General features: G+C 41.8%; 1 protein-coding gene across 5 annotated transcripts in view; it reads left to right on the top strand.

Annotated features, from left to right (window-relative positions):
* Window positions 1-25,047, top strand: part of ASTN2 (astrotactin 2) — a 983,906-nt gene that overhangs the window by 307,653 nt on the left and 651,206 nt on the right. For all 5 annotated transcript variants that reach the window (XM_031014728.3, XM_031014726.3, XM_031014725.3 and 2 more), the window contains one exon: window positions 14,080-14,187. In XM_031014728.3, the coding sequence (XP_030870588.3) occupies window positions 14,080-14,187 (108 nt within the window). The remainder of the gene's footprint in view (window positions 1-14,079; window positions 14,188-25,047) is intronic.

The raw sequence follows: 25,047 nt of genomic DNA, 5'->3' as shown, positions 1-25,047 counted from the left end.
TCCAGACAGCACTGGATATTATTAAAGCAAGAAATAACTTTTTTATTTCAAAAGATGAAAAATTATAACCAAAAATTTATGAACATATACGTACATAACATTTTAATGGCAGAGGATAGATCTTCCTGGTTCTATGGCAGCAGATTCCAACGTGAAATAGGCGTAATGCAGAGAAGACTCTGAAAAATAAAATTCTGAACAAATAATCACAGACAATTAAAAAGAGCAGGGAAATTGGGAAGCATAGAGGGAGAAGATATACTTGTATAGGAAACTAAAAGATGACAGAAAAGGCCAAAGATGTGAAACAGTTTAGCCCAAACTCATGAGACTACTCCCGGAAAGGCTGAGGCTTCAAAATTGTCAATGCATGGTGGACAAATTTGAAAGAAAATAAGCAAAGGTAAAACAAACTTTTAAAATTGCTTTTGGAACAATAAGAATAAGAAAATCGTTGTCTTATTGGATGAAACAACTGAAACTTTATTACCAGATGAAAGTAAAGAACTAAGTTCATTCTGATTCTGTCAGATTTGTCACACATCAAGAAAAACATCTGAAAACTAAGAAAGGGAGAATAAAGATATTTTATAAGAAGTGGAATTCTAACACAGAAGTATTAAGTATTTACTTTGAAGTGGCTGCCTTGATTTCCATCTCTAGACCCAATCAAATTACTTCCAGGGGCTAAAATAATCTTGAGATGTTTTCAGAACCAGAGAGTTGGGTGTAATCTTGGAGAAATCAAGGCAGGAACAAGAGTTTCCAAAATTCTATTGAAGGACAGATTTATTTTTATTTATTTATTTATTTATTTATTTATTTATTTATTTATTTATTGAGACAGGGTCTCCCTCTGTGTTTGTTTATTTATTTATTTATTTATTTATTTATTTATTTATTTTTTGAGACAGAGTCTCCCTCTGTCACCCAGGCTGGAGTGCAGTGGCAAGATCTCGGCTCACTGCAACCTCTGCCTCCCAGGTTCAAGCGATTTTCCTGCCTCAGCCTCTTGAGTAGCTGGAATTACAGGCATGTAGCTCCACGCCCAGCTAATTTTTGTATTTTTAGTAGAGACCGGGGTTTCACTATGTTAGCCAGCCTGCAAACTCCTGGCCTCAAGTGATCCGCCCACCTCGGCCTCCCAAACTGCTAGGATTACAGCCGTGAGTCACCATGCCCAGCCGGAAGGACAGATTTTATCCAGCTTACTAATAAATGGTGAAGCACTATTGAATCTTGATTATGATTCTTAAGTACAATGAGGTGGGTTTGTCAAATTTACATGGTCAATATGTGAAGGGAAGTTGGGAGCACCAGGAGCCATCATGGGTTCATGAAGAAAAATTATGCCAGATGTATTGCATTTCTATTTGGGTTGGTTTGTTGCATGGGAAGATCAGGGATATACCACAGATACCAGATATCTGAATGCACCCAAGATATTTGACAAAGCAAGGTCACACAGCCAGTATGGAGATGGAGTTTGTTGGGAAGTTAAGTGTCTTTCTATTCCCAGGATTCCATGCTAGGTTTTCCCTAGTGAGAACTCTCTGGTTCTCACAAGTATGTTAATTTCTGCATGTGTTTATTTGAATATTCAATCTTCCCAATTAAATGTAAGCTCTCTGATGGCAGAAACTATTTCTGTTTCACTTCCCAGTGCATATCCACTTCTAGGCACATTATGGGCTCCCAACAGATTGAATGAACAAAATGTGTGTGTGTGTGTTTTGTTTTGTTTTTTTCCAAAGGGCACAATTGTAGGCTGCTTGATAGTATAGTCAAGATGGTTTACTTTTATTCAATTACATGTTCTCAAAGAGTTTTCATTCACAGTCTGATGTCACCCTGAAGAGGGTTCTCTGCCCATTAGCTGTCAAGTTTTATTCCAACATGAATGTCAATGTCTTAAAGAAAGGAATACCTAGCATGGAATACTGGGAATAACAAGGGCCACAGTTAAACTTCCCAACCAACCCCGTCTCTGTACTGGCTGTGCAATCTTGCTCAAGACAATCCCTGAAGATATCAATTTATTGATATTTAACACATGGATATCAGCATCAACTTAATTGCAGTCTTATGTGTACTCAATGATTGTACCATACATAAATGTTTAGTCCTGTTGCTTGACATGTAGCAGGCAGTCAGTCACTATTGTTCCCTTTCTTACCTCCTGCTCCTTTTCAGGTTTATTCAATTCATAAAGAGCATGTAGTCAGGGAATAGTGCAACTGTGAGATCAGAAGATTAGGACCAAAAAAGTGCATCTTGAGAGACTAGAAGAAAGGGTTGAAATATACAGATACAATTTGGTAGTACAAAACGTTCTTTACTTTGGTTTAGAAAAATCAATTCTACAAATACATGATAGGAAAGACCAGATTTATTTGCAGTGCATGTCAACAAGGAACTGAGGGCATGTTGAATGTAAGTCAGCTGCCAATAAAGCTGAAGCAGGCTTGGGCTGCATTACTATAAGTCTTGTGTTCAGAGAGAGGGAGGTGTAGTCCATTATTGCTCTATGCGGGTCAGATCACACCTGGATTAGCATGCCCAATTCTGGACATCAAAACGCAAAAAGAATGTGAGAAAATTGAACTGTTTTAAAAAGGATATGGCAGAATGAATTTGAAATATGGGATGCATATCAAAATTACTAAGATTTGAAAACAATGATGTAATACCCAGTGTTACAGAAGATACAGTGAAATAGTCACTCATATACAGCTGATTGGGATAAAATTGGTATATCCTTTCGGGAGGGTGTCTTGACAATATAGATCAAAAAACCTTAACTATGTCAAAACCCTTTGACCTATCAATTTCTCTTTCAACACTCAAGAAATTTCTACATGGAGATGCATAGGGATGTGTAGAAATATTTACCTGTAAGAATGTGTGATAAAATAGTGAAAAACTGGAAACAATGTAAAATTTAAACAATAAGAAATTGGTTAAATAAGCAGTACATTGACATAGTAATTCTACTATGTCAATAGTAGAACTTTTCAGGCATTAGGTGATATCGAAGATGAATACTTAATGGAATGATAATATTTATGACATTTTAATTAGCTTTAATTCCATAAACAATCTATATTTATTTTCTCACAAAAAGGAAAAAAGATAAGAAGAACATCTCAATATTCAGAGAAAATCACCAGTATCATTTGGGTATATGTAGGTATAGATACATGTATAGATGAATATTTTGTACATATAAATCTAGATGTGTGCACATGCACAGACACACATATGACATATGTAAATTACATAATAGAAAAAGTTGTCAGGTATATAATTTAACCCCAATATGTATTCCTAGCATAAATAAATGTATCGGTAGATAGATAGATAGATAGATAGATAGATAGATAGATAGATAGATAGATAGATGGATATTTTTTACAAAATTCACAGGATATGCTCAAGTAACAAGACAATGAAACCTAGTTGTAAAAACGTATGCATATAAATGCACTGTTAAAATCTCAAAGTAAGAGAAGTCAGTTGGGAGTAATAAAATTTGACTTGATTATTATTTTCTTCTTTGTGCCTTTCTTATTTTTGAAAACATTTCTACAATAAATATGTACTGACTTTATAATTCAAAAATTATTATTTTTAAACATATAAGGAATGGCTGAAGGAATTAATAAAAATATGTAGCTTGGGCTGGGTACAGTGGCTCACGTTTATAATCCCAGCACTTTGGGAGGCTGAGGTGGGTGGATGTCACTTGAGGCCAGGAGTTTGAGACTACCCTGGCCAACACAGCAAAACCCCGTCTCTATTAAAAATACAAAAATCACAGCTACTCAAGAGGCTGAGGCACAAGAATAGCTTGAAAATGGGAGGCGGAGGTTGCAGTGAGCCAAGATTGTGCTACTGCACTCCAGCCTGGGTTACAGAACGAGATTCTGTCTCAAAAGAAAAAAAAAAGAAGAAAAGAAATATGTAGCTTGGATGAAAAGATTGTGAATGGGCACATAAGCAACCTCAGATGACTGAGGACGATCATATAGGGAAGCTAGCAGTCTGACTCCACCATTTCAAAAGTCTGGACGGAATCTAGAAAGTGGAAATTTCACGGAACTTAATACCTGACCAACCTCAGATACTCAAATCTGCCCCCTTACTCTACTGTAGCTTCCAGAATTGGTTCTATATTCTCCTCTCTGCTCTGCCATTTATGAGCTATGGGACCTTGACCAAGGCATCTGTAGTGTCTCTGACCCTCCGTGTCCTCATCTTTCAAGTGAGAATAGCAATGCCCATCTCATCCAGTTATTGTGAATGTCAAATGAGCTGCTATGTTTGGGAAGAGAGTAAAAGTATTAGCTGTTATGCAATATCTGTGAGATGATAATATCTTTTTCAGTCACATCGTATGTCAGGAACAGGACAGACCTAGGACCAGGGTCTCTGGACACCACACCAGCTCATCTTCCCATTGTCCAGGCTGCCATATGGTGATAACTTGGAAAGAGTGTGAAGATTTTTGTAGGACTGGAAAAGGGGAGTGTTCTGTTTACCTATTGTTGCATGATATAGCATCCCAAAGCTAGTGCATTAAAGCAACAATCTTATACTCACGGATTCCAGGAGTCAGGGAGTCATAATGATAAAGGAAAGGTGAATTATCTCAGTTCCACAAGGACTGGACTTCAGCTTGGAAAACTCAAAACATCCACGGGTAACAGATGGCAGGGGGTAGAATCAACTAGAAGGTTCTCTCATGTTTTTGCCACCTGGGATAGGGTGGGATGTCTTAAATGCTGGGCTTAGCTGAGACTCTTGACTCAACCACTTACACATAGCCTTTCTATGTGGCTAAGAATCTCACAGCACCGTGGCAGTTTTCCTAAGAGGAAACATCTAGAGAACCAGTGTTTTTAGAAAGCCAGGCAAAAGCTTTATTGCTTTTCAGGTTCTATCTCTAGAAATCCTGCAGAGTCACTTCCTCTGCATTCTGTAGATTAGAGTTACGTTCCTAAGGCCAGCCTAGATTTGGGGGCAGGGAAATGAGACTCTGCCTTTGATGGGGGTGTGGCAAAGGTCTCATTGCAAAAGAGAAGGCAGGATGGGAGATTTTGTTATGGCCCCATTTGGAAAATATACCATCCCACAGGGAGGAGTGGGATGTTCAAGAAGACAAAGTGTTACTTCCCTGGAAGAGTGAGTTAAGCTAGATTGGTGAGCTTCTCCCTCATAAGTAGTTATTTAAGCCAAAATTCAGGGATAAATTGGGTCATTTCCTTTCTTGGGTGATGGAATGATCCCCCTCTGAGATGGCCATATTACGTTAAAGGTCAAGTGAGTAATGGGTTTAAACTGCAGCAATAAAGAGTACTTATTAAAAAAATAAGCAAAGCTTTTATTAGGTATCTTTTTTTATTAGCAAGTATTAGAAGTTCATTGGAGGAGAATTTTTAAATGCATAGGAGCAACAATAAGAAATGTTTTAAAGCACACCTAAATCTTATCATCCAGAGAAAGACTACCGTAACACCTTCATATGTTTCCTTCAATATGTTTTTGCATGTGTGTATTTACATATATTTTATGTGTGCACTTTAAAAACAGAATACTGTTGTTTTTAAAATATGTTTTATTATATGCTTCTTAAAACTTTGGTCATAACCTTAGATCATGACATCTCAGAATGACTTTTTACTTTTTTCTTCTTTATTTTTATTACATACACAGAATGGCATTTTCATACCAAATATGAGCAAGCATGTATAAATTTACACAAGTGGAGTCCCTCTTTGTATTCTTCTCTGCATATTTTTTTACCCAAAAGTATGTCATGGAGAGGTTTGTATGTCTATAATTTAGATCTATGTCACTGTTTTCAATGGTCTTATGAAAGACTATATGCTATGATTTTTTCATCAGTCTTCTGTAAATGGACCTCTCAGTTATTTCTTATTCTTTCCCTGAAATTATAAACAATCAGGTTTAGCTATATTTTATCATATATAGGTTTTCACCATAAAAATCCATTTTAAAAATTCAGCATGAATCCCAAGAATGCCGCAGAAATTTCTTCCCTGGGGGATCAGACAAACCAGGGTTTGAATCCATATCCTTCCACTTAGCTGGCTGGGTGACCACAAGTAAGGAGCTCCACCTCTCCCGGCCACATTTGGAGGAATAGCATAGTAACCTCTGGGTAAAGTGCCTGGCACTGTGCCTGGCCTATAGCAGGTGCCTGATGGCAGGTAGCAGTTGTGGTCAAAACATCTCTGAGAAGTGAATGTGTATGAACATTTGTGGTTTAGCTCTAGAGCTCAGAGCATTTGTGAGTTGTGTGGTATAGGGGGTGTGGGAAGTTTACCCACTTCTGTCCTTTTTCTATGACTGGGACCATTTGTATTCCCTAGATGGTTGGGGGTCAGATGGGTTTTTCCATTCCTGAACCACATATTTCTTTATCTGGCACAGTTCTGGGTAATCTAAAAATGCAATATCACTGTCACCAGCTTGAGGAAGACATGGAGCCTGAATAATTTAACATGTCACCACCATCCATCATGATAGCAAGAGCAGGAGATGGAGTGTGGAGGGCTGGGCCTGTTGAGGCTGGCAGAGCAGGTCTGTGGACAGGGCAGCACAAGAATAGAAGGTAGACTGCAAAAGAAGAGCAGTGAGTTAACTCTCATAGGCCCAGAAAAGACCTTGTATCATCTTGCTCCATACTTTTCCATAACATGACTTTCATGTTGTTCGGATGCCCTGATTAGCCCCAGAGCACACCTGGGGTCAAATTCCTAGTTTACCACCAAATATCTATGCCATCTAGGGGAAGCCTTTAAATATCTCTGAATATCTTCATTTATTTAGCAGCAAAATTGAGGTAAGAATTCTCATGTAGAAGGCTTTGCTAAGCCCTAGAATGGCATGCCAAGAATATCTAAAATGCTTTTCTACTAGAAAGCAAACTCCAATAAATCAGTAATTTTTGTCTGTTTTATTGAGGCTTTATCTTCAGTACCTAGACAGTGTTTGGGACAGCATGGGCCCTGAGTAAATGATTGTTTAAAGAATGCATAAACAAATGAGTGAGTATTGTGATGATTTTAGGTGAACATGTGGTCTTGGACAAACTGAATGGTCACCTTCTGCATCCCCACACACTGGGCTAGGACTCCAGAGGTCTGAGCTCTTGATTCTTTCAAGGTGGTTATGTAATTCTTCCACTCTGTGCCACAACTTTCCCTCTCCCTGTCTCTCTCACAGCTCTCACATTCCCCATTTATGGTTCTATCACTAATTTAGTGATATTACAAAAAAAAAAAAAGTGGGTTTCTTTTTTTACGTTTTGTGAGATATAATTCACATAAGATAAAATTAATCATTAATTGGCCAGGCATGGTGACTCATGCCTGTAATCCCAGCACTTTGGGAGGCCAAGGCAGGCAGATCATCTAAGGTCAGGAGTTCGAGACCAGCCTGGCCAACACAGTGAAACCCCGTCTCTATTAAAAATACAAAATTAGCTGGGCATGGTGATGCACACCTGTAATCCCAGCTACTCAGGAAGCTAAGGCAGGAGAATCGCTTGAACCCAGGAGGCAGAGGTTGAAGTGAGCTGAGATCATGCCACTGTACCCCAGCCTGGGTAACAAGAGTGAAACTCTGTCTCAATAATAATAATAATAAATCATTTTAAAGTGTATAATTCAGTGGCATTTAGTACGTTCACGAGGTTGTACAACCATCACCTCTGTCCAGTTCCAAGACACTTCTACCACCCCTAAAAGAAACTCAATAGTTATTAACAGTTACCCCTCATTCCCATTTTCCTCTGTCCAGCCCTAGCCACCACTAGTCTACTTCCATCTCTATGGATTTAGCTATCCTGGATATTTCATATAAATAGAATATGAATATACTATGTTACCTTTAATGTCTGGCTTCTTTCACTTAGCAAAATATTTGCAACATTCATCCACATTGTAGCATGTATCAGTATTCCTTTTTATGGCTGAAAAATATTCTATGTCTATATACCACATTCTGTTCATCCATTCATCAGGTGACTGACATTTGGGTCGTTTGTACCCTTCGACTTGTAAATAGTGCTGCTATGAACATTCATGTACAGATACTTGTTTGAATGCCCTATCTTCAGTTTTGGGGCTGGAGGTATATACCTAGGAGTGGAAATCCTGCGTCATGTGGTAATTCTGTGTTTAACTTCTTAAAGAACCACCAAAGTGGTTTTCACAATGGCTGCACCATTTTGCATATCCAGCAGCAATGTATGAGGGTTCCAACGTCTCTACAACCTCACCAACATCTGCTATTTTCCACTATTTTGATTATCACCCACCTAGTGGGTATGATGTGATATCTATGGTTTCGGTTTGCATTTTCTATTGACTAATGACAGTAAGCATGTTTTTATGAGAACAGAGCATTTTTGAATCAGACATACGTCAGATTCAAATTTGGGCTCGGCCATTTGTGTGATTTTGATTAAGCAACAGTGAGATTCTGAATATTTATTTGTCCACCTATAAAATGGGATTAACTCCTACATCTCAGACCCCTTGTGAGGTGTAGGAGGGATATTGCATGTAAGGTACCTGGGGCAGTACTTATCACACTGTGGCATGTGTTTAGCTCACCTTCTTAATGGCTCCACCTCAGGCTCTGTGGTACCAGAAGAACCAAGGGCCCAAGGAGCAAGGATAGAAAGGCTGCTGGTTCCAGCAGATAGATTACCTCTTCTTTTCTCTTGCCGGTCTCTAACCATTCTCACTTTCTCTCAGCCCCTAAATGGAAGTACGGGAGCAGCCCTGTGTAATTAATGGCTGCATTTTATTGCACTAAATCACCAATTTTATATTAAAATGGTAACAGAGGGGGACCTTTTCTAGCCATCTGAATCACCTCCAAGTCAGACTGTAATTGGCCTGTGGCCCCTTCAGATTATATGGATACTCAGAGGCTGTATGCCTTGGGTGGCTGCCACCTCCCCAGGATGTCACAGCAGGCAGAAGAGTCAGGGGGCACCTCAAACCAGCAGCACTTCCTCCCTTTCATTCTGTTAAACACAGACAAGCATCAAGTAATTGAGGAATGTGCCCTGACTCTCACTTCTTGGTCTTTGTGCAGAATGTTTACATGCAACATACTCTTTTCCCAATAATAACCATTGAGCTGAGTTCTTGTACCCCTTTTAAAGATGAGATCAGAGAGATCAAATGCCCTGTCCAAGGCCATATGCTAATAAGTGAATCAAAGAACTAGAACTCATGTCTGACTCCAGTAACTTAATTTCTTTCTACTGAAGTCCGTTACTTCCCTTGGCTCATGGATAAACAAATATAGAAACTAACTAGACTCCAAGTGCCTTGAGAGTAGGGACCATAGATACTGTTGTTTAACAGAATCCCAGCTGTGCCATTTTTTCATCCAGGTCAAAAATCCAAATTGTTTTTTAAGATTGAACATTTTAGTGGAGGTCGTGGCTTATTCATCTTCATCTTGTACTCAGATCCTTGCCGTTAATTATGCTCAGTAATATTTGTTGTACAAATATGTCTAGAACTGTGTTCTCCAATATGGTGAGCACCTGAAATGTGGCTTGTCTGTATTGTGATGTGCTGTAAGCACAAAATGCACACTGGGTTTTGAAGACTTATGAAAAATATATAAAATACTTTGGTAATAACTTTATGTTAATTTCATGTTAATATAATATTTTAATATACTGAGTGAAATGCAACATATTCTGGAAATTCATTTGAACTTTTATGTCTACCCTTTTAATGCGGCTACTGGAACATTTAAAATGGCATATGTGGTTTGCATTATATTTCTATTGAACCTGGTTTATAGACACTGTTTCTGAGCCTCAGTTTTCACTCTGAACACATGGTACTTTAGTACTTACAAGAAGGGAATAAAGGTCAGAAGAGTTTGGAAATGGAGGCTTGACCAGAAGGGAAAGCCTTTATGGAAACCCTTATGGTAGTTGTAGGGGTGTGGTCGCTGTGCCTGGACATGTGGAAAGATGGGAGAGTCACAAAGATCTTGCTAAGCCTGATTAGAGTTCTTACAAGAAAACAGGTCCAGGTGTTGGAGTCAATTAAGAGAACTGCTAATCCTTAGTGGTTAACATATCAAGCATTTGCCAGCCCTCTACATCCATATACATGCATGTGTGTGTGCACACATAGGCACAGACACGCACACTTTCCCTGGTTGTATTAGGTACGAAGCAAGCTTTGCAGGTAGACAGACCAAATTTCAATCCCATTTCTCCCACTTACTACCTCATATCACCCCTCTGAGACAGTTATTCATCTATGAAACCAAAACTCATGATACAGTCCTTATAGGGATGGCTGTGCATATTAAACAAAGTATTTGTTCATATTTTATTATAAACCAGCATTGTAAAAAAGGAATAGATTTACCCACCACTGTCTGAATTTGAATCGTGGTTCTGCTACTTACAAGCTGTGACCCTGGACAAAATATTTAATTTCCACGTGCCTTCATTTTCTCACCAACTGAAATGGGAATAAATGTAGTAACCTATCTCCTAGGGTTCTTGTAAGTATGAAATGAGTCAACCCATGTAAAGGCTTTAGAATAGTGCCTGGAAGAGATACCGCGCTATGCAAGTGTTAGCTTTTCTTACATTAGAATTGCCTGGTGACTTTTCTGTCACTCTGTCTATCTTGCTCCAGTAGGGAAAGAATAAAGTCTGATTCCTGTAAGCCAGATTTATTCACCATGGTAGGGGCATAACAGGTCATGTGTTTAGGATGGGAGGGAAGATAAAGTGGAGGTTGGAAGGAAGGAAGGGAGTGAGAATTTTGCTGAAATGTTTCAAAGTGTGGCTATGGCATCCAAGGGGCTGTGGGAAGAGTCTTGGGTGGCCTCCTAACAAGGATAGACCCTCCTTTTTGCTCTGTGGCTCCAGACATAGCAGAGAGTATGGCAGATGTTTTCTGAACATAAGAGAATGACTTTATCAGATGCCTTCATTTTTGCTTTGGCCAAGAATTATGTATAGACGAACAAAAGTCTTCCTCCCTCCTTTTTTTTTTTTTTTTTTTTTTTTTTTTTGGAGACGGAGTCTTGCTCTGTCACCCAGGCTGGAGTGTAGTGGCTTGATCTCGGCTCACTGCAACCTCCACCTCCTGGGTTCAAGCAATTCTCCTGCCTCAGCCTCCAAGTAGCTGGGATTACATGTACATGCTGCCACACCTGGCTAATTTTTTGTATTTTAGTAGAGACGGGGCTTCACCGTGTTGCCCAGGCTGGTCTCGAACTCCTGAGCTCAGGCAATCTGCCCGCCTTGGCCTCCCAAAGTGCTGGGATTACAGGTGTGAGCCATCATGCCCAGCCCTTCTCCCTTCTTTTCTTTGTTCTTTCTTCTTCTTCTTTTTTTTTTTTTTAACAGTGAAATATTTTAATGGCAATTTTAAAAGCCCTACTGGCTTCTGGGGACCTCTGCTCTCCAGTCACTTCCAAAATCTCCATGAGGTCCCTGCCAATTCCATTTCAAAGCTAAGCCTTTAAATGGAGAACTGCATCTGGCAGAATCTGAAATCTGAAGTCTCCTGATGTCTCCAGGCCCGGCTTTTAGTTGCTGGGGATTGGGGAAGTGTGCACGAAGGCTCCGGGACAGACCTTGCCTGATGACACATTTTGGGACAAAGATCAAATGTTGTCGTCCTTTGTACTTTCCCACTCATTAGAACATACCGTCTTAAGGAAGGATGGGTGTGGGGAGGCAGATATTAATCTTTCAATTTTACAGAGCCTTAAACTGAGAGGCAGCATCATAAGTGGCTAGAAATTTGAGCTTGGGCGTTAGTTCCACCTGGTTTCGAAGTCCACTTTCACTCATTATTAGCAAATCATTTTTCTTTTCTGAGCATCACTTGCCTCATCTGTAAAGTAGGCACAATGATGCCTCTCTCCTAAGGGTAGTATGAATTCGGAATGAGATGTTGTATACAAAGCTCTGAATGCTGTACTTAGCATCTTGACACTCGAAGGATGATCTGCTCTTTCAGGGTTCGCTCGTGAGTGGTTTTAAGGAAAGCAATGCGTATATTACAGAGAGACCGAATTTGGAGTTGGACAGACTAGCCTTGAAGCTTAACTCTCCTAGTCATCTGCTGTGTGACTATGCAAGTAACTTTGCATGTCTAAGCATGTCTTTGCATCTTTGCTTTATTATCTAGTTTGTTAATTACACCACTCTTATGTGTATATCATGATGAGGATTGTCAGCAATAATGTCTACAAATCTTCTAGGTACATAGCAGATTGTGCAACAATGTTGCTAGAAAGAATGAATGTGTAATAACCATATTGCAGAAAAAGTGTCTGCAAGTAGAATTTCTGTATACTGAATGCCATTTCAAATACCCTACCTGAGGAAATTACATAATAAATCCTTTCGTGAATTGAATAACATTTCCCTCTAATGTATGTTTTTCTTTTCCTCAGCTGAAATTTTTGAATAGGTAATAGGTTTGCATGGTGCTTGATTGAAAAGATGCAAAGAGTTTACAGAGAAAAGTAGCCTCCCTCTGTTCCCATCTTTCAGCCACTTAATTCTCCATCCAGGACAACCATTTTTACCAGATTCTTAAGTCTCCTCCCAGAAAGGCTATGGCTGTAGATGTCTGAAGCCCCATCAATGAAACAATTTTAAATACCAAAGTCCTTATTCTCCCGTGCCCATCTACTCACCCCCAACATCCTCAGAGGCTCTCTCTCCTGGTTATTTCTTCTCTAGAGTAAATAATTTACCAATCCTTTAAGCAATTAAAAAAGCAGAAAGCACAAAGATAACAATAAAACATACCCGTATTTCTCTCTTTGGAATTAATGCTATTAGTATTGTGGCATAATTGCTTTTAGACTTCTTTTTTATCCTTTCTACAATCAGCTGTTCACAGCATATGAATCGTTGCCCTTTTCCCTCCACAGTCCTCTGAGTTTGTCTCTGAAGCACCCTTTGCACTCATCTCCTCCTCCCATACTCGCTGCACAGGCCCTCCTGCAAGCCCTGACCTCCATTCACCTAGGTGGTCACTGAGCCTCCTGGCTGCTTACCCTGCCTGGCACCCATCCTGCAGCCTAGGTACCACTGGAGTGTTCTTCCTTGTATATACCATGGCTGGCCAATTCATACTCTTGCTCCAGAACCTTCCATGAAACCAAAAGTAAAGCTCCCTATCCTCCGTCTGGCATCCAAGGCCTCCCCCTGTGTGTCTTCCCAGTCATTTCTCCACTTAGTGTTGCCCCTGACCACCCACATGGCCCATTCCTGAGGGTGCTGAAGCTGGTACCTCTGCTGGAAGTCCTTTTTCTACCAGTGCAGGCCCATCCATCCCTCAAGACCTGACTTAAATCTTCGCTCCTGCATGAAACCTTCTCAGGCCCTCTGTGTTGAAATGAATTGCACTCCCCCATATTCCTAGCACCTCATTGAGTGGTAAACAGAAGGCATGAATTAGGTTTAAGGCTCCTTAGGATTCCATTTGTCCTCCTGACTAGCTTATGATCCCCTGCCTGGCAAAGACTGAGTCCTATTTATCTTTGTATCTCCAGCGTCTTGCTCTGAACTTGGCATATAGTAAGCACTTTATTGAAATGTGGTTAAAATTAAGTTGTCTAGAGTGTTTTCTAGACTGTTTGCTTATCACCAAAAGCAACAATAGCTATCAGTTGTTTAGGATGTATGTGGACCAGGTATTTTATATATTACATCTCCTTTAATCTTCAAAGCAATCTCAAAAGGTGAATAGTTTTATCCCTATTTTAGAGAGACAGAACCCAGGGCTCAGAAAGGTGTGTTTTCTCTTCAAGGTTACACAGCTCAGAAGCTGCTGAGTCATGCTTGGACCCAAGATCTGCTTCACTGCAGAGCATGAACTCCTTCCATTTATCACACTGACTCCTGGGTTGCTTGGGATTTACAGAGAAAAGTCTGGGGATGGGATTGCTGATCTCTGGGATGGTTGAGGAATCTCACAAACTTCTGGAGGCCTGGGAGGCTAACTGATAGACTGTGCTTACTCACAGGAGGAATCAGCTTTGGGAGAGCCAAGGGGACGTCGGGCTCAGAGGCAGACGATGAAACGCAGCTGACATTCTACACGGAGCAGTACCGCAGTCGCCGCCGCAGCAAAGGTAATGGTGTCCTTGGAAGGTTCCAGAACCAGAGTTTGTAGAAGGAAATCCTGGAAATCAGATTTTGTCTTCACTAGCAAATCCTAAATCTTCTCTAACCTGGTCCCCATCTGGTTAAAACTGAGCTTAGTTATCTGCTGCCCTGGCTATATGGGTGACCTTCAGTATAATGCTTTTCCTGGCTTATTCATTATTTGCTTTCTGTCCTACCTTATTCTTCAAAAAGTATTGTGAATTGTTTTTGGTTTATGCAGATTTTTAAAACTTCAAAACAGGAAATGAAATAATTAATCATATTAATATGAAAATAAGAATAAGGAAAATTATTCAAACCCAGGTTGGGTTGATGCAGAATAATCCCTGCCATACTGTTTTGTAGTTCTTAGAAGAGGCTGGCAATTTAAGTAAGAAATTCCTGGCAGCCAAAGTGTGAAGGGAAACATACTCAGAAATAAAATGTACAGGGTTATTGGGAAAGAATCAAGCATTTGTTCAGGAAATTTTACTTACCAGACCAGAGATAAAGTCCTCAACTTGGTATGTATAAATAAGATACCGTGTGCCTTTCTAGATAGTTTCTTCAACAGATAAAATTCAGTATTGGTGCATAATTATTTCTCACAATGGCACTCAACGTAGGGGGATGGCCAAACGCTGAAGCAGGACTCCACAAAGGTCTAAAACCTGTGGCCAAGATCCATCATTCCCTGATGATTCAACGTGCTCTGAAGGGAAAACATAGCATATTTCAGGCAATTGCCTGTGAATGTAATTCTTCATCTTGGATTGTCCATAAGGATGGGAAAGCAGCCAGTTTGAGATTGGATTCTTAGAAGAGACCCTCCTGGGGTACAAACATGGATTCCATGCCAGTGATAAAGGGCAGATCCATCCATGGGCTTTACCCACCCACTGAAAAGAAGGTCCTGTGACAAACAAGTCCAGGTCATGTGGCAGGGAAACTGGTCCTTCTCTCCTACCTCCACAAAGAGGTGGGCTGAGAAGTAGCTGGGGCAGGGAGAAGGAGGAGGAGGAACTTTTCTCACAAACCATGCTGCATGCATTCTATCCATGCACAGTGGACACTGCAAAAGCACAGATCCCCATAACTTCTGTGTGCTCCTTTGGCTCTTAGGCAAGTTATATTTGCCTTCTGTAAGCCTCAGTTTTTCATCTACAAGCTGGACCTTGTAACTGCCTCATGGGGTTGTGGATGAATTTTGGTTAAGCTGTGTAAAAAATTTATGGTGCCTGGTGTATGCTAAAAGCAAAATAAGTCAGACATTATTAATGTCAGTTCAGTTCTCATTGTTGTTTGTCCTATCTCCTCACCTCTGGCATCTTTCCCTGAAAAGCCCCACGTGGGAGGAGTGTTTCCATTGACACATTACATGGGAAGGTTTTGCAGCCTCTGTAGCCATTGGAAAAGTGGGATCTGCCTCTCCCTCCTTCCTGCTCCTCAGCTTTCTCCACTTGATCTTAGCCAGAAAACTGAGAAGCAATCCTCAGCTTCCAGGAATCTGCATTGGAGATTTAGAAGTTGACAATTGATGATTCTTGACTGGTCTTCTCCCTCACACAATCCAGCAGTCAGAATTAGGGCTGGAGAAGTCAATGGGTCCCCTCAGCAGGCCTGGGCTATCTATAGATAATTGGAAAAACATTCATCACTGAGCATGTCCCCCATAAATTGGAGTTCAACTTAGAAAAGCAAAAGCAAGCTACCGGCCTCGAGATGAATGATTTAACCCAGCAACTCCTTTCTTTCTCTCTCCTTCCATCCCTTCATTCTTTCCTCCCTCTCTCCCTCTATCCCTCCCTTCTTCCCTCTTTCCTTTCCTTTCCTCTCCTCTCCTCTCCTCCCTCCCTTCCTTCCTCCCTCCCTCCCTTAGTCCCTCCCTCCCTCCCTCTCTCCCTCCTTTCTTTCTTTGATATTTACCACAAATATTTGTTCTGCACCAACTACATGCATGCCACTCTTCTAGGCAGTGGGGACACAAACCAAACAACAATTTAAAATTCCTACTCTTGTGGGGCTTGTATTATATCAAAATACAAATCTATTAGATGGTGATAAATGCTAAAAGAAAAGGAGACAACAAGGAAGGGAACTGAGAGAATATGGAAGGAATTGAATGCTGAGATTCAGTGAGCATAAATTACCCTACCCTTTTTGCAGGATCACAGGGAGAGCTTTCTTAATACTGTGTTTGATGTTGTTAGATTGTTGTTGTTGCTGCCGCAGCTGCTATAATTTTTTGTTGTTGAATACAGAGAGTGAATTTGGTTCTGCAACATCTTTGTTCTAGGCAAATGAACTTAGAACCCAATGTCTCAGTCTGCAAGTATCACAATTCTTCATGAAACGGCTGTGATCTGTTTTTTTCTGTTTCATATAGTTTGGGCAGGAGTTAGGGTGCCTTCAGCATTCACTGACTTAATGGGAAAAAGGCACAGGACAGAGGTGAGCCAAGGGAGGTCCAGGAGCCCTTGGTGATATAAGAGCAACAGAACATAGTACTAAAAGCATGGATTCTGGTGGTGGGTTACGTGGGTTCAAATCCCAGCCCCCCCACTTACTGGCAATGTCATATTAATCATGGAACTTAACGTCTCTGTGCATCAATTCCCTAAGTTGTAAAATGAGGATATTAAGATGAAAGCATAGAGAGTTGTTCTAAAGATTAAAATTACTTGAAACCTGCAAAGCATTTAGGTGGAGATAGGGAGGGAGAGAAATTGTGGCAGAGTGAAGTTGCTGAGAAGGACCATTGGATTTACTGTGGGGACAGGAAGGGAGTCTCAGATCTGCTACCAACTCGCTGTGTGACCTTAGTAAAGTCTCTTTTGTTATCCAGATCTCTGTTTTTCAATCTGAAACATGGGAGAGTGGACGGGTGGATCTTCTCTGAGATCTCTTCTTACTTGTGTGTGAATGGGACATGGGGCATATTTCTGAGAATCTCCTGTTATTGGGATATACCTGGCTTCCAGCTTCAGCTTCCTTTGCACCCTGTTTACCTCCCCCATGTCCAGTGCCACTCCCCTTTCCTGTTTCTCTCCTTTAGGGTCTAACTGTGACACTAGAATGGTTCTGTTGTCCCCTTTGGCTGGGCTGATGGGTTCTTTCTTCCCTACACCCCCAGGCCTGCCCGGACCTGTAACATCCCAGTCCTCTCCTGCTCCTCTGCCATCACCATTTCAGCTCCTCTTTAGCAAAGGCAATGACTCAGCAGTTCCCTGCAGTCTGCCCAGGGGTGTGTGAGCCAGCCCAGCTGTGACACAGAAGAGATGATGAAGTTCAAGGAGGTAGGGGAAGAAAGAGATAAAAGTACCAGGAAAGGCAGTTCCTTGTGCTAGTTGAGAATGGTCATTTAATAGCATTTGGGATTCCATATGAATTCACTGTAACCATTTCAGGTCTATCTGAAAAATAGGAGCTGAGCTGTGTTTTCCAAATCTCGAGGCATGTGGGCTTTGATAAAGACATTCAACTTTACCGTCTTTGAAGTACTCAGAAGGAAGTTGAGTCTTTGGGGCTATCTGTGTGTGACAGGAACAGTGATTTTCAGTCCTGGCTTTGCCACCACGTTTCTGTGTGACCTTGGCCAAGTCCCTGCTGGTCTCCGAGTCTCACTTTTTCAATCTCTAAGTAGAGATTTAAGAGGAGTGCTCAGAAGCAACTACATCAGCACTGGTTAGGGGCCCTGCACTGCAGTTCAGACTGTTTCAGATGTTAGAAGATTTTGGAAGACAAAGTTATTGAACTGAGCATTTCAGATTATCCCAGCTTTGGGAGAAGAAAGACATGATAAACAGCAGCTAAATATGGGAGGGCTTCCTGAAAGAGTTGAGGCTGGGAAGTTGCCTGAGTCTCAGACATGGCTCTGCCTCTTTTCATCCATGGGACATGAACCAGTATTCTCAAATTCCCATCTTTAAAATGCAGTCACTACATTTCCTTCACAGGGTCATTGTGAAGATTAAAATAATGAGTATCTCCTTTATAACTTCAACTTCTGCCAACAAGTTCTCCCCTTCTCCACTGCTGCCATCCTAGTCCCTGCCACCTGCATCCTTTGCTTTAAAACTGCTAGAAGTCCTCTCTTGCTAAGTCTCCCTTGCTGTCTTCCAGTCCATTCTCAATCATGCAGCCAGAGTGATCATCTTTACAAATGTAAATAGGGATCATGTTGTTTCTCCTCTTAGAAGCTTTCAATGCTTTCCTTTTGTTTTCAGGATGAAATGGAAACTCCCTACACACCTGCAATCCTGAGTGATCTTGCCCTGACTCTCTCCCCAGGGCTCTGTCTGCTCCTTCCCTCCCCACCCCACTTCTCCCCCAGGGCCTCTTCCCCAGCACTCCTGCATCTGTCCTGCCACAGCCTTCACAACATTTGTCTCCTGGAATGCTCTTCCCTGCCGTTTGACTCATTCACCTGCCCCCCATCACGTGACACCTCCACTTAAATGGCATATTTTCTGCAAAGCTGTCCATACCTGAGTTAATTTCCCTGTCTCATTCTATACCAGATGCTGTGCTGTACCCCCCTTTGTAGACTTGGTCACCACTATAATTTTACATTTACTGATATGCTCCCTGAGTACTATTTGTGTCCTCCACTGAACTGGAAACTTCACGAGCATAGACACATTGTCATTTGTGTCCAGTTTTGTCCTCAACATCAAGCACAGGGGGATGGGCTCATAGTAGGCACTGGGTGAATATTTTGAATGAATGAATGAATGATGAGTGAATGGATGAAAGAAACACCTGCGCAGTGTTTGGCTTATAGGTGTTCAGGATGGAGGCTGATTTTCTGTCTGCCCCCTCTTGTTTTATCTCGCTTTATGCCTGCCTGCTGGGAAAGGGCCTGCTCTCCTCTTCCCTTCTTTTTCCTGCTCCTGGTAAGCAGAGCTGGGGCCTTACCTCTCCCTATTTTTCTACTTCAAGGCCACCAGGAAGGCCATGCCCAGCAGTGGCAAGAGGGCCTTGGTGGTGAAAAGCACACTCTGCCTGGGTTCTTTGAGTATGACTGTCCTGTGTGCCATCTGGGAACCATGTAACCAGGCCAGAAGGCTGCATGGCAGAAAAGGTTACACTGAGGGCTAGTGGTGGGAGTGGGGCATGGAGGAGAAGGAGAGAGGAAATCTCTAACAAGTGTTAGTACATAGATCTCTCTCTTAGCATATCCCATGAGAGAAATAGGACTGACATTAGATTCAGCCAGACCTGGCTGTGTGTCCTGACCTCACCTTGTCATCCCTTCCATGTGGCCCTGGTTGGATTTTAACCTGTGGGTGCTTCCCTTTACATAAAATGGAGCTGTTGACACCTGCCTCACAGAGTAAGCACCCAGTGGAAGGTGCTGGGTCTTACCCAAAGATGCCCAAGAAATATTTGTTCTGTCTTCTAATATTTTCTTTCCCTTCAAAACATTCTGAGCTCCAAACTAAATCAGCTCAAATCCCATTTTCAGCAATAGGATCCATTATGAAAGAGATTTGACATATAGTTTGGAAGTACTTTGTCTTTCCTAAGCTTTAGGCTCTTTGTAAGGAGAATGGGACTATTTTGGAAGGGTGTCTGGTATTTCCAGGTAGAACTTCTTCCCAAAGCACAGAACTGTAGCCATCAATATGGAGAGTGGAAGGAAGGAGAAAAAGGCAAAGGGGTGGAGAAAAAGAGGTGGAGAGACCAAGATATGCGTGTCTGGTGGGATTTCCTAAATAAGGGGCCAGCAACATTTTTCTGTAAGTGGCCAACTAATAAACATTTTCAGCTTTGCAGGCCTTCCAGTCCCTGTTGGACCTACTCAACTTTGTCGTTAGACTGTGTGAAACCTGCCATAGGCAACACATAGATGAATGGACATAAATATTTTCTAATAAACGTTATTTTTAAAAACAGGTGCTAGTTCAGATTTTACCCATGAACCTTAGCTGACTCCTGCCTTAAACCATTGATATGTTACCCTCACCTGTATGTCTGGTCCAGGAAGCATGTGTACAAATTCACCATGCTCTGTGAAAATAAGTCTAACCCCATATCATATATGATCATTCTGTCTAAGTCTATTTGTTGCCCATCAATCAATGAATGGATACAGAAACTGTCATATATATACATGATGGAATACTACTTGACCATAAAAAGGAATGAATTAAAGGCATTTGCAGCAACCTGGATGAGATTGGAGACTATTATTTTAAGTGAAGTATCTCAGGAATGGAAAACCAAACATCGTATGTTCTCACTGATGTGTTGGAGCTAAGCTATGGTGACGCAAAGGCATAAGAAAAATACAATGGACTTTGGGGACTTGGGGGGAAGGGCGGGAGGGGGGCGAGGGATAAAAGACTACAAGTAGGGTACAGTGTATACTGCTCAGGTGATGGGTGAACCAAAATCTCAGAAATCACCACTAAAGAACTTACTCATGTAACCAAATACCACCTGTACCTCAATAACCTATGAAAAAAAATAAAAATAAAGAATGGAAAAAAAACACAAAAAATAAATGAAAGAGTCTATTTGTCATGCAAGGCATTCTATGTTTGATCAAGTAAATAACCCTCCATTATATCATTGTTTTAAGTGTACCAATTCTGATGGCGTTTTACAGAATTAAGTAATAAACTAGCTAATGTAGTAGGTTACTAGTGGGAAGAATTTAACATATATTCATCGGAGATAGTACTCCATAGAGCAAAGAATGTTGGACTTAGAGTCAGGAGATGTGTGCTCAAGTCCACACCTCACCATTAACTAGCTTAGTGACCTTGGCAAGCCAGTGCTCCCTTGGGACCTCAACTTTCTTATTGTCATACAAGGATATTTACATCATATATCATCAAGACTGAGCCCCGTTGTAGTTTAGCCTGTATTTGTGGAATAAGCAACCCTAATAACCATGCTGCTGGGCAGTGAGAAAATGGAGCCTCAGCACCCAGCCTCACAGTGGTTACAGTCTCCGGAGGCAAGGAGTGTGCTAACTCACACAGGGAAGCGTTGCTAATCAGGATAAGCTTCTGTACAGCTGAAAGTCCAGATGAGAAGTGCAGGTGGTTTGCCCAGCCCTGGGCACAATGCTGAGCAGGAGACAGAGCTGTTATAGCTGCTGGATCATTTCAGCAGTGCAGGCACCCAGCATGAACCTCCCAGCCCAGCTCTGTGTTGTATGGGTTTGGGTGCATCTCTCTCCCTCTCTGGACCTCGCTTTTCTCATCTGCAGGTTGCTCAGCCAGTTATAGAAATCCAGGTTTTCTGATCCCCAATCTCACGTACTTTCCTCTAAGCTTTGCTGCTTAGTTCTCCAGCAGAGAGAACCAGAACATGAATGCTACTGGTTGTCTTATTTCTTTGTTTTTGTTGCTTGTTTTAATTTGGCAATTCCTAAGCTGGGATTTTCTGTAAATAAGAACCACTGAATACATAAGCAAAACTTTGTACTAAGGTATATGGATGTATGACTTTTCTTTATGATTCTTCCCCCACCTCCAACACACACACAGTTTAATCCTGTTTTCGAGGAAAAGGATAGGTGAGGAAAAGTTCAAGTCATATCTGCAGAGGAGGCCTTTGGGAACTGAAGCCTCCTGTTATGAAATATAAGCCATGAGTCCCAAAATGGATCAGAGACTCCAGGAAATGAAAATGGGATGAAGTGAAAGCTGAGCATCTGTGGAAGAGTACCTGCCAAGGTGTGAGGGCGGATGGTACGTGGTACACTGAGGAAGGGGGTGGAGGAGAGATGCCAGAACTGAGTACAGCCCAAATTCATGTGCAGGAATGATGGAAAATGAGGCTGGAGAAAGAGGCAGCAACTGTGCCTTGACCACTGACCAAGGGCTTACCTCATCCTTTATCCATCACTTCTCATCAAACAACAAGGTTCCGTTTCACTGTAAAGGTAATCCATTCAATCTTCCATTTTATGCACATAAAAACCAAGGCTCAGAGAAGGGAAACATTTTCCTCAAGGTTAAAAATGTCATCTCCTCAAATGACAAATCAAATGGGGCAAAATGTTAACAACAGGTGAAGCTAGGCCAAAGATAGATAGGCATTCTTTGTACTCTTCTTATCTTTGCAACTTTGTCAGGTTGAAATTATTTCCAGTAATACACCCAGAAAATAATGGGGCTTCTAGGTTGTACATAAGCACTGGAATCAGTAGACATGGGTTCAGATCTTTGCTCAGCCATTTCCTAGCATTGCAGAACCTAAGGCAAGACACATTTGTTCTCTGACCTCAGTTTCTCTTGGGTAAAGGAGGATAAGTGTAGTAGTTGTCCTTCTGTTCTCCTTTGGGCTTGTTATGAGGATTAAATGAGATAACATAAGCAGAGGAAATGCTTAGACGAGTGCATCCACCATGCGATTGTTTCATTGCTAGCCAGTTACAGCACATCAGTGCCTGAGCCACACAGGCTCCAGGTCCTCTTTCTAACGTACCAGCTTACAAATTAATCTGCCTTCTAGAAAAACAATAGTGACCAGGTGCAGTGGCTCACTCCTGTAATCTCGGTACTTTGGGAGGCCAAGGTGGGTGGATTACTTAAACCTGGGAGTTCCGGACCAGCCTGGGCAACATGGCGAAACCCCATCTCTACAAAAAAATTAGCCACATGTAGTGGCATGTGCCTTTAATTCCAGCTACTCGGGAGGCTGAGGCTGGAGGATTGCTTGAGCTCTGGAGGTCAAGACTGCAGTGAGCTGTGATTGCACCTCTGCACTAAAGACTGGGCATCAGAGTGAGACCCTGTCTCAAAAAAAAAAAAAAAAAAAAAAAAAAACACCAACAAAAAACAAAGAAAAAAAAAGAAAAAGGAAAAGAAAAAAAAACAATACACATTTTTCTTGAAAATATGAATTTTATAGCCCTAGCCCCTTGGGGACGTTGTGATGCAGCTTTTCACGTCACCGTCCTCTGCTTCTTGCCTAAATTTAGGTAGCCTTGCTCATGGGCAGATCTACTGGCTGCCCTCTGCCAACCTGCAGAGCACGCCCCCAGGACCTGCTACTCAGAACAGAGTAAACACTGAAGACAGATCAAGCAGTATTCTATCAGCCTCTAAGTCATTGTAGCCAGAGTAACATGGGAGAGAGGGCTAGGCTTTAAGGAGAGGAAATGGTGTCCAAGATATGGGCAGATCAGCCTGCTACTCCCTACCCTGCAGGGTTTCCCACTGAAGACATGACTAGAGGCTCAAGAAAAAGGGTTAGCTAGAGGACCCACAGGTGAATGCATCAGCGCCTTCATGGGGTGCGTTTATCTGGTTATTACAGGTCCTGGACATGGGTACAAGGAAAGCAGGGAGAAGTGAAGACAGGGTGGAAAGCCAGGGGAGAAAGCGCTGGGTGAGGGACAGGAGGAGGAAGAGCCAAGCAAGAGGATGTCATGAAATCACTGGAAGTCCTAAGACTTGGGTGTTTTGTTTTTGTTTGTTTGTTTTTGAGATGGAGTTTTGCTCTTGTTGCCCAAGCTGGAGTGCAATGGCACGATCTCAGCTCACTGCAACCTCCACCTCCTGAGTTCAAGCGATTCTCCTGCCTCAGCCTCCCAAGTAGCTGGGACTACAGGCATGTGCCACCATGCTCGGCTAATTTTTTGTATTTTTAGTAGAGACGGGGTTTCACCATGTTAGCCAGGATGGTCTCGATTTCATGACCTCGTGATCCGCCTGCCTCGGCTTGCCAAAGTGCTGGGATTATAGGCGTGAGCCACCGCACCCGGCCAAGACTTGAGTTTTAATCCTAGGTGTCTCTTGTTTGGTTAAGAGGCTTTGAGCAAGGCTTTGGGCCTCAGTTTCCTATCTGTAGACCAGCAAGGTAGAATTTGAACCTCTCTGAGTTCACAATAAAACCATTCTAGGGTCCATAATAGAAATGGGTTCAACAAGAAGGGAGATAGAGGAAAAGAACAGAAGAAACTGTATTAGTTTTATTGAATTATCTCTATGCTGTTCTGTCCTCTCTAAATGCATGATTTCATATTATTCTAAACAATACCAGGAGAAGGGATTATTTTTCTCTCCATTTTACAGATGAAGAAACTAAGAATTGAGAGGGTTCACTTTCCTGAGGCTGCCATCAGTTAAGGGAAGCTTGAATTTGTATTTAAGCTATTTGATTTCAAAATCTGGTCAGGCCATTATAAGGATGAATGAGATAAATCATGTAAAGTGCATACAACAGTGCCTGACACAAGGTATATACTCAAAGAGAGACAGGAAGAGGATACCCATGTCTGTGTCTGATACAGCAAACCTGATCATATCCCTGAGAACTTCCTGGTATCAGCTCTGTAACCCCTGAGATGTTGGGGAAAGGTAGCCTGGGAGGGGCTGGGACCAGAAATAGTGGTGGTCAGAACCAGCTCAGGCACTTTAGTTCAGTATGGAGGACAAAAGGCAGCATCCGTAGGACCAGCCGTCCCAGGGCACCACCAACAGAGGGGGCCTGGTATTTGGTCAGGTAGGAAAACGTATGACAAGGATGACTTCCAGTGCTGTGCAGGGACCAGCCCATCCCAGTTTATCGAGAGCCTATTGTACTCATCTCTTCCCAACTCTGCTGTGAGTGATGCCACATTGGGAGCTTGTAATCAGCCATAGGAGAAAGATTCAAACTATGGAAACTGGAAAATACTTAAAATATTTTAAAAGAGCTGCTTGCTCTTGCTGGGAGAGCCCATTGTTAAACAATTACCAGCACACCACTGGGGAGAACTGTCAGTAAGAAGTAAGAACTTAGCCACAGGCTAGGATTCAAAGACCATTTTCTAGAAATAGTCTAAGCAATCCGGAATCTTCCCCGAGGATGATGCACTAGATGATGAAGGGTTGTAGGGGGCG

The sequence above is a fragment of the Gorilla gorilla genome, chromosome 13, assembly GCF_029281585.2.
Source record: "Gorilla gorilla gorilla isolate KB3781 chromosome 13, NHGRI_mGorGor1-v2.1_pri, whole genome shotgun sequence".
In the NCBI taxonomy this organism is placed as follows: Eukaryota; Metazoa; Chordata; class Mammalia; order Primates; family Hominidae; genus Gorilla; species Gorilla gorilla.
Note: the sequence above shows the minus strand (reverse complement) of the source record. Positions and strands in the feature narration are given on the sequence as shown.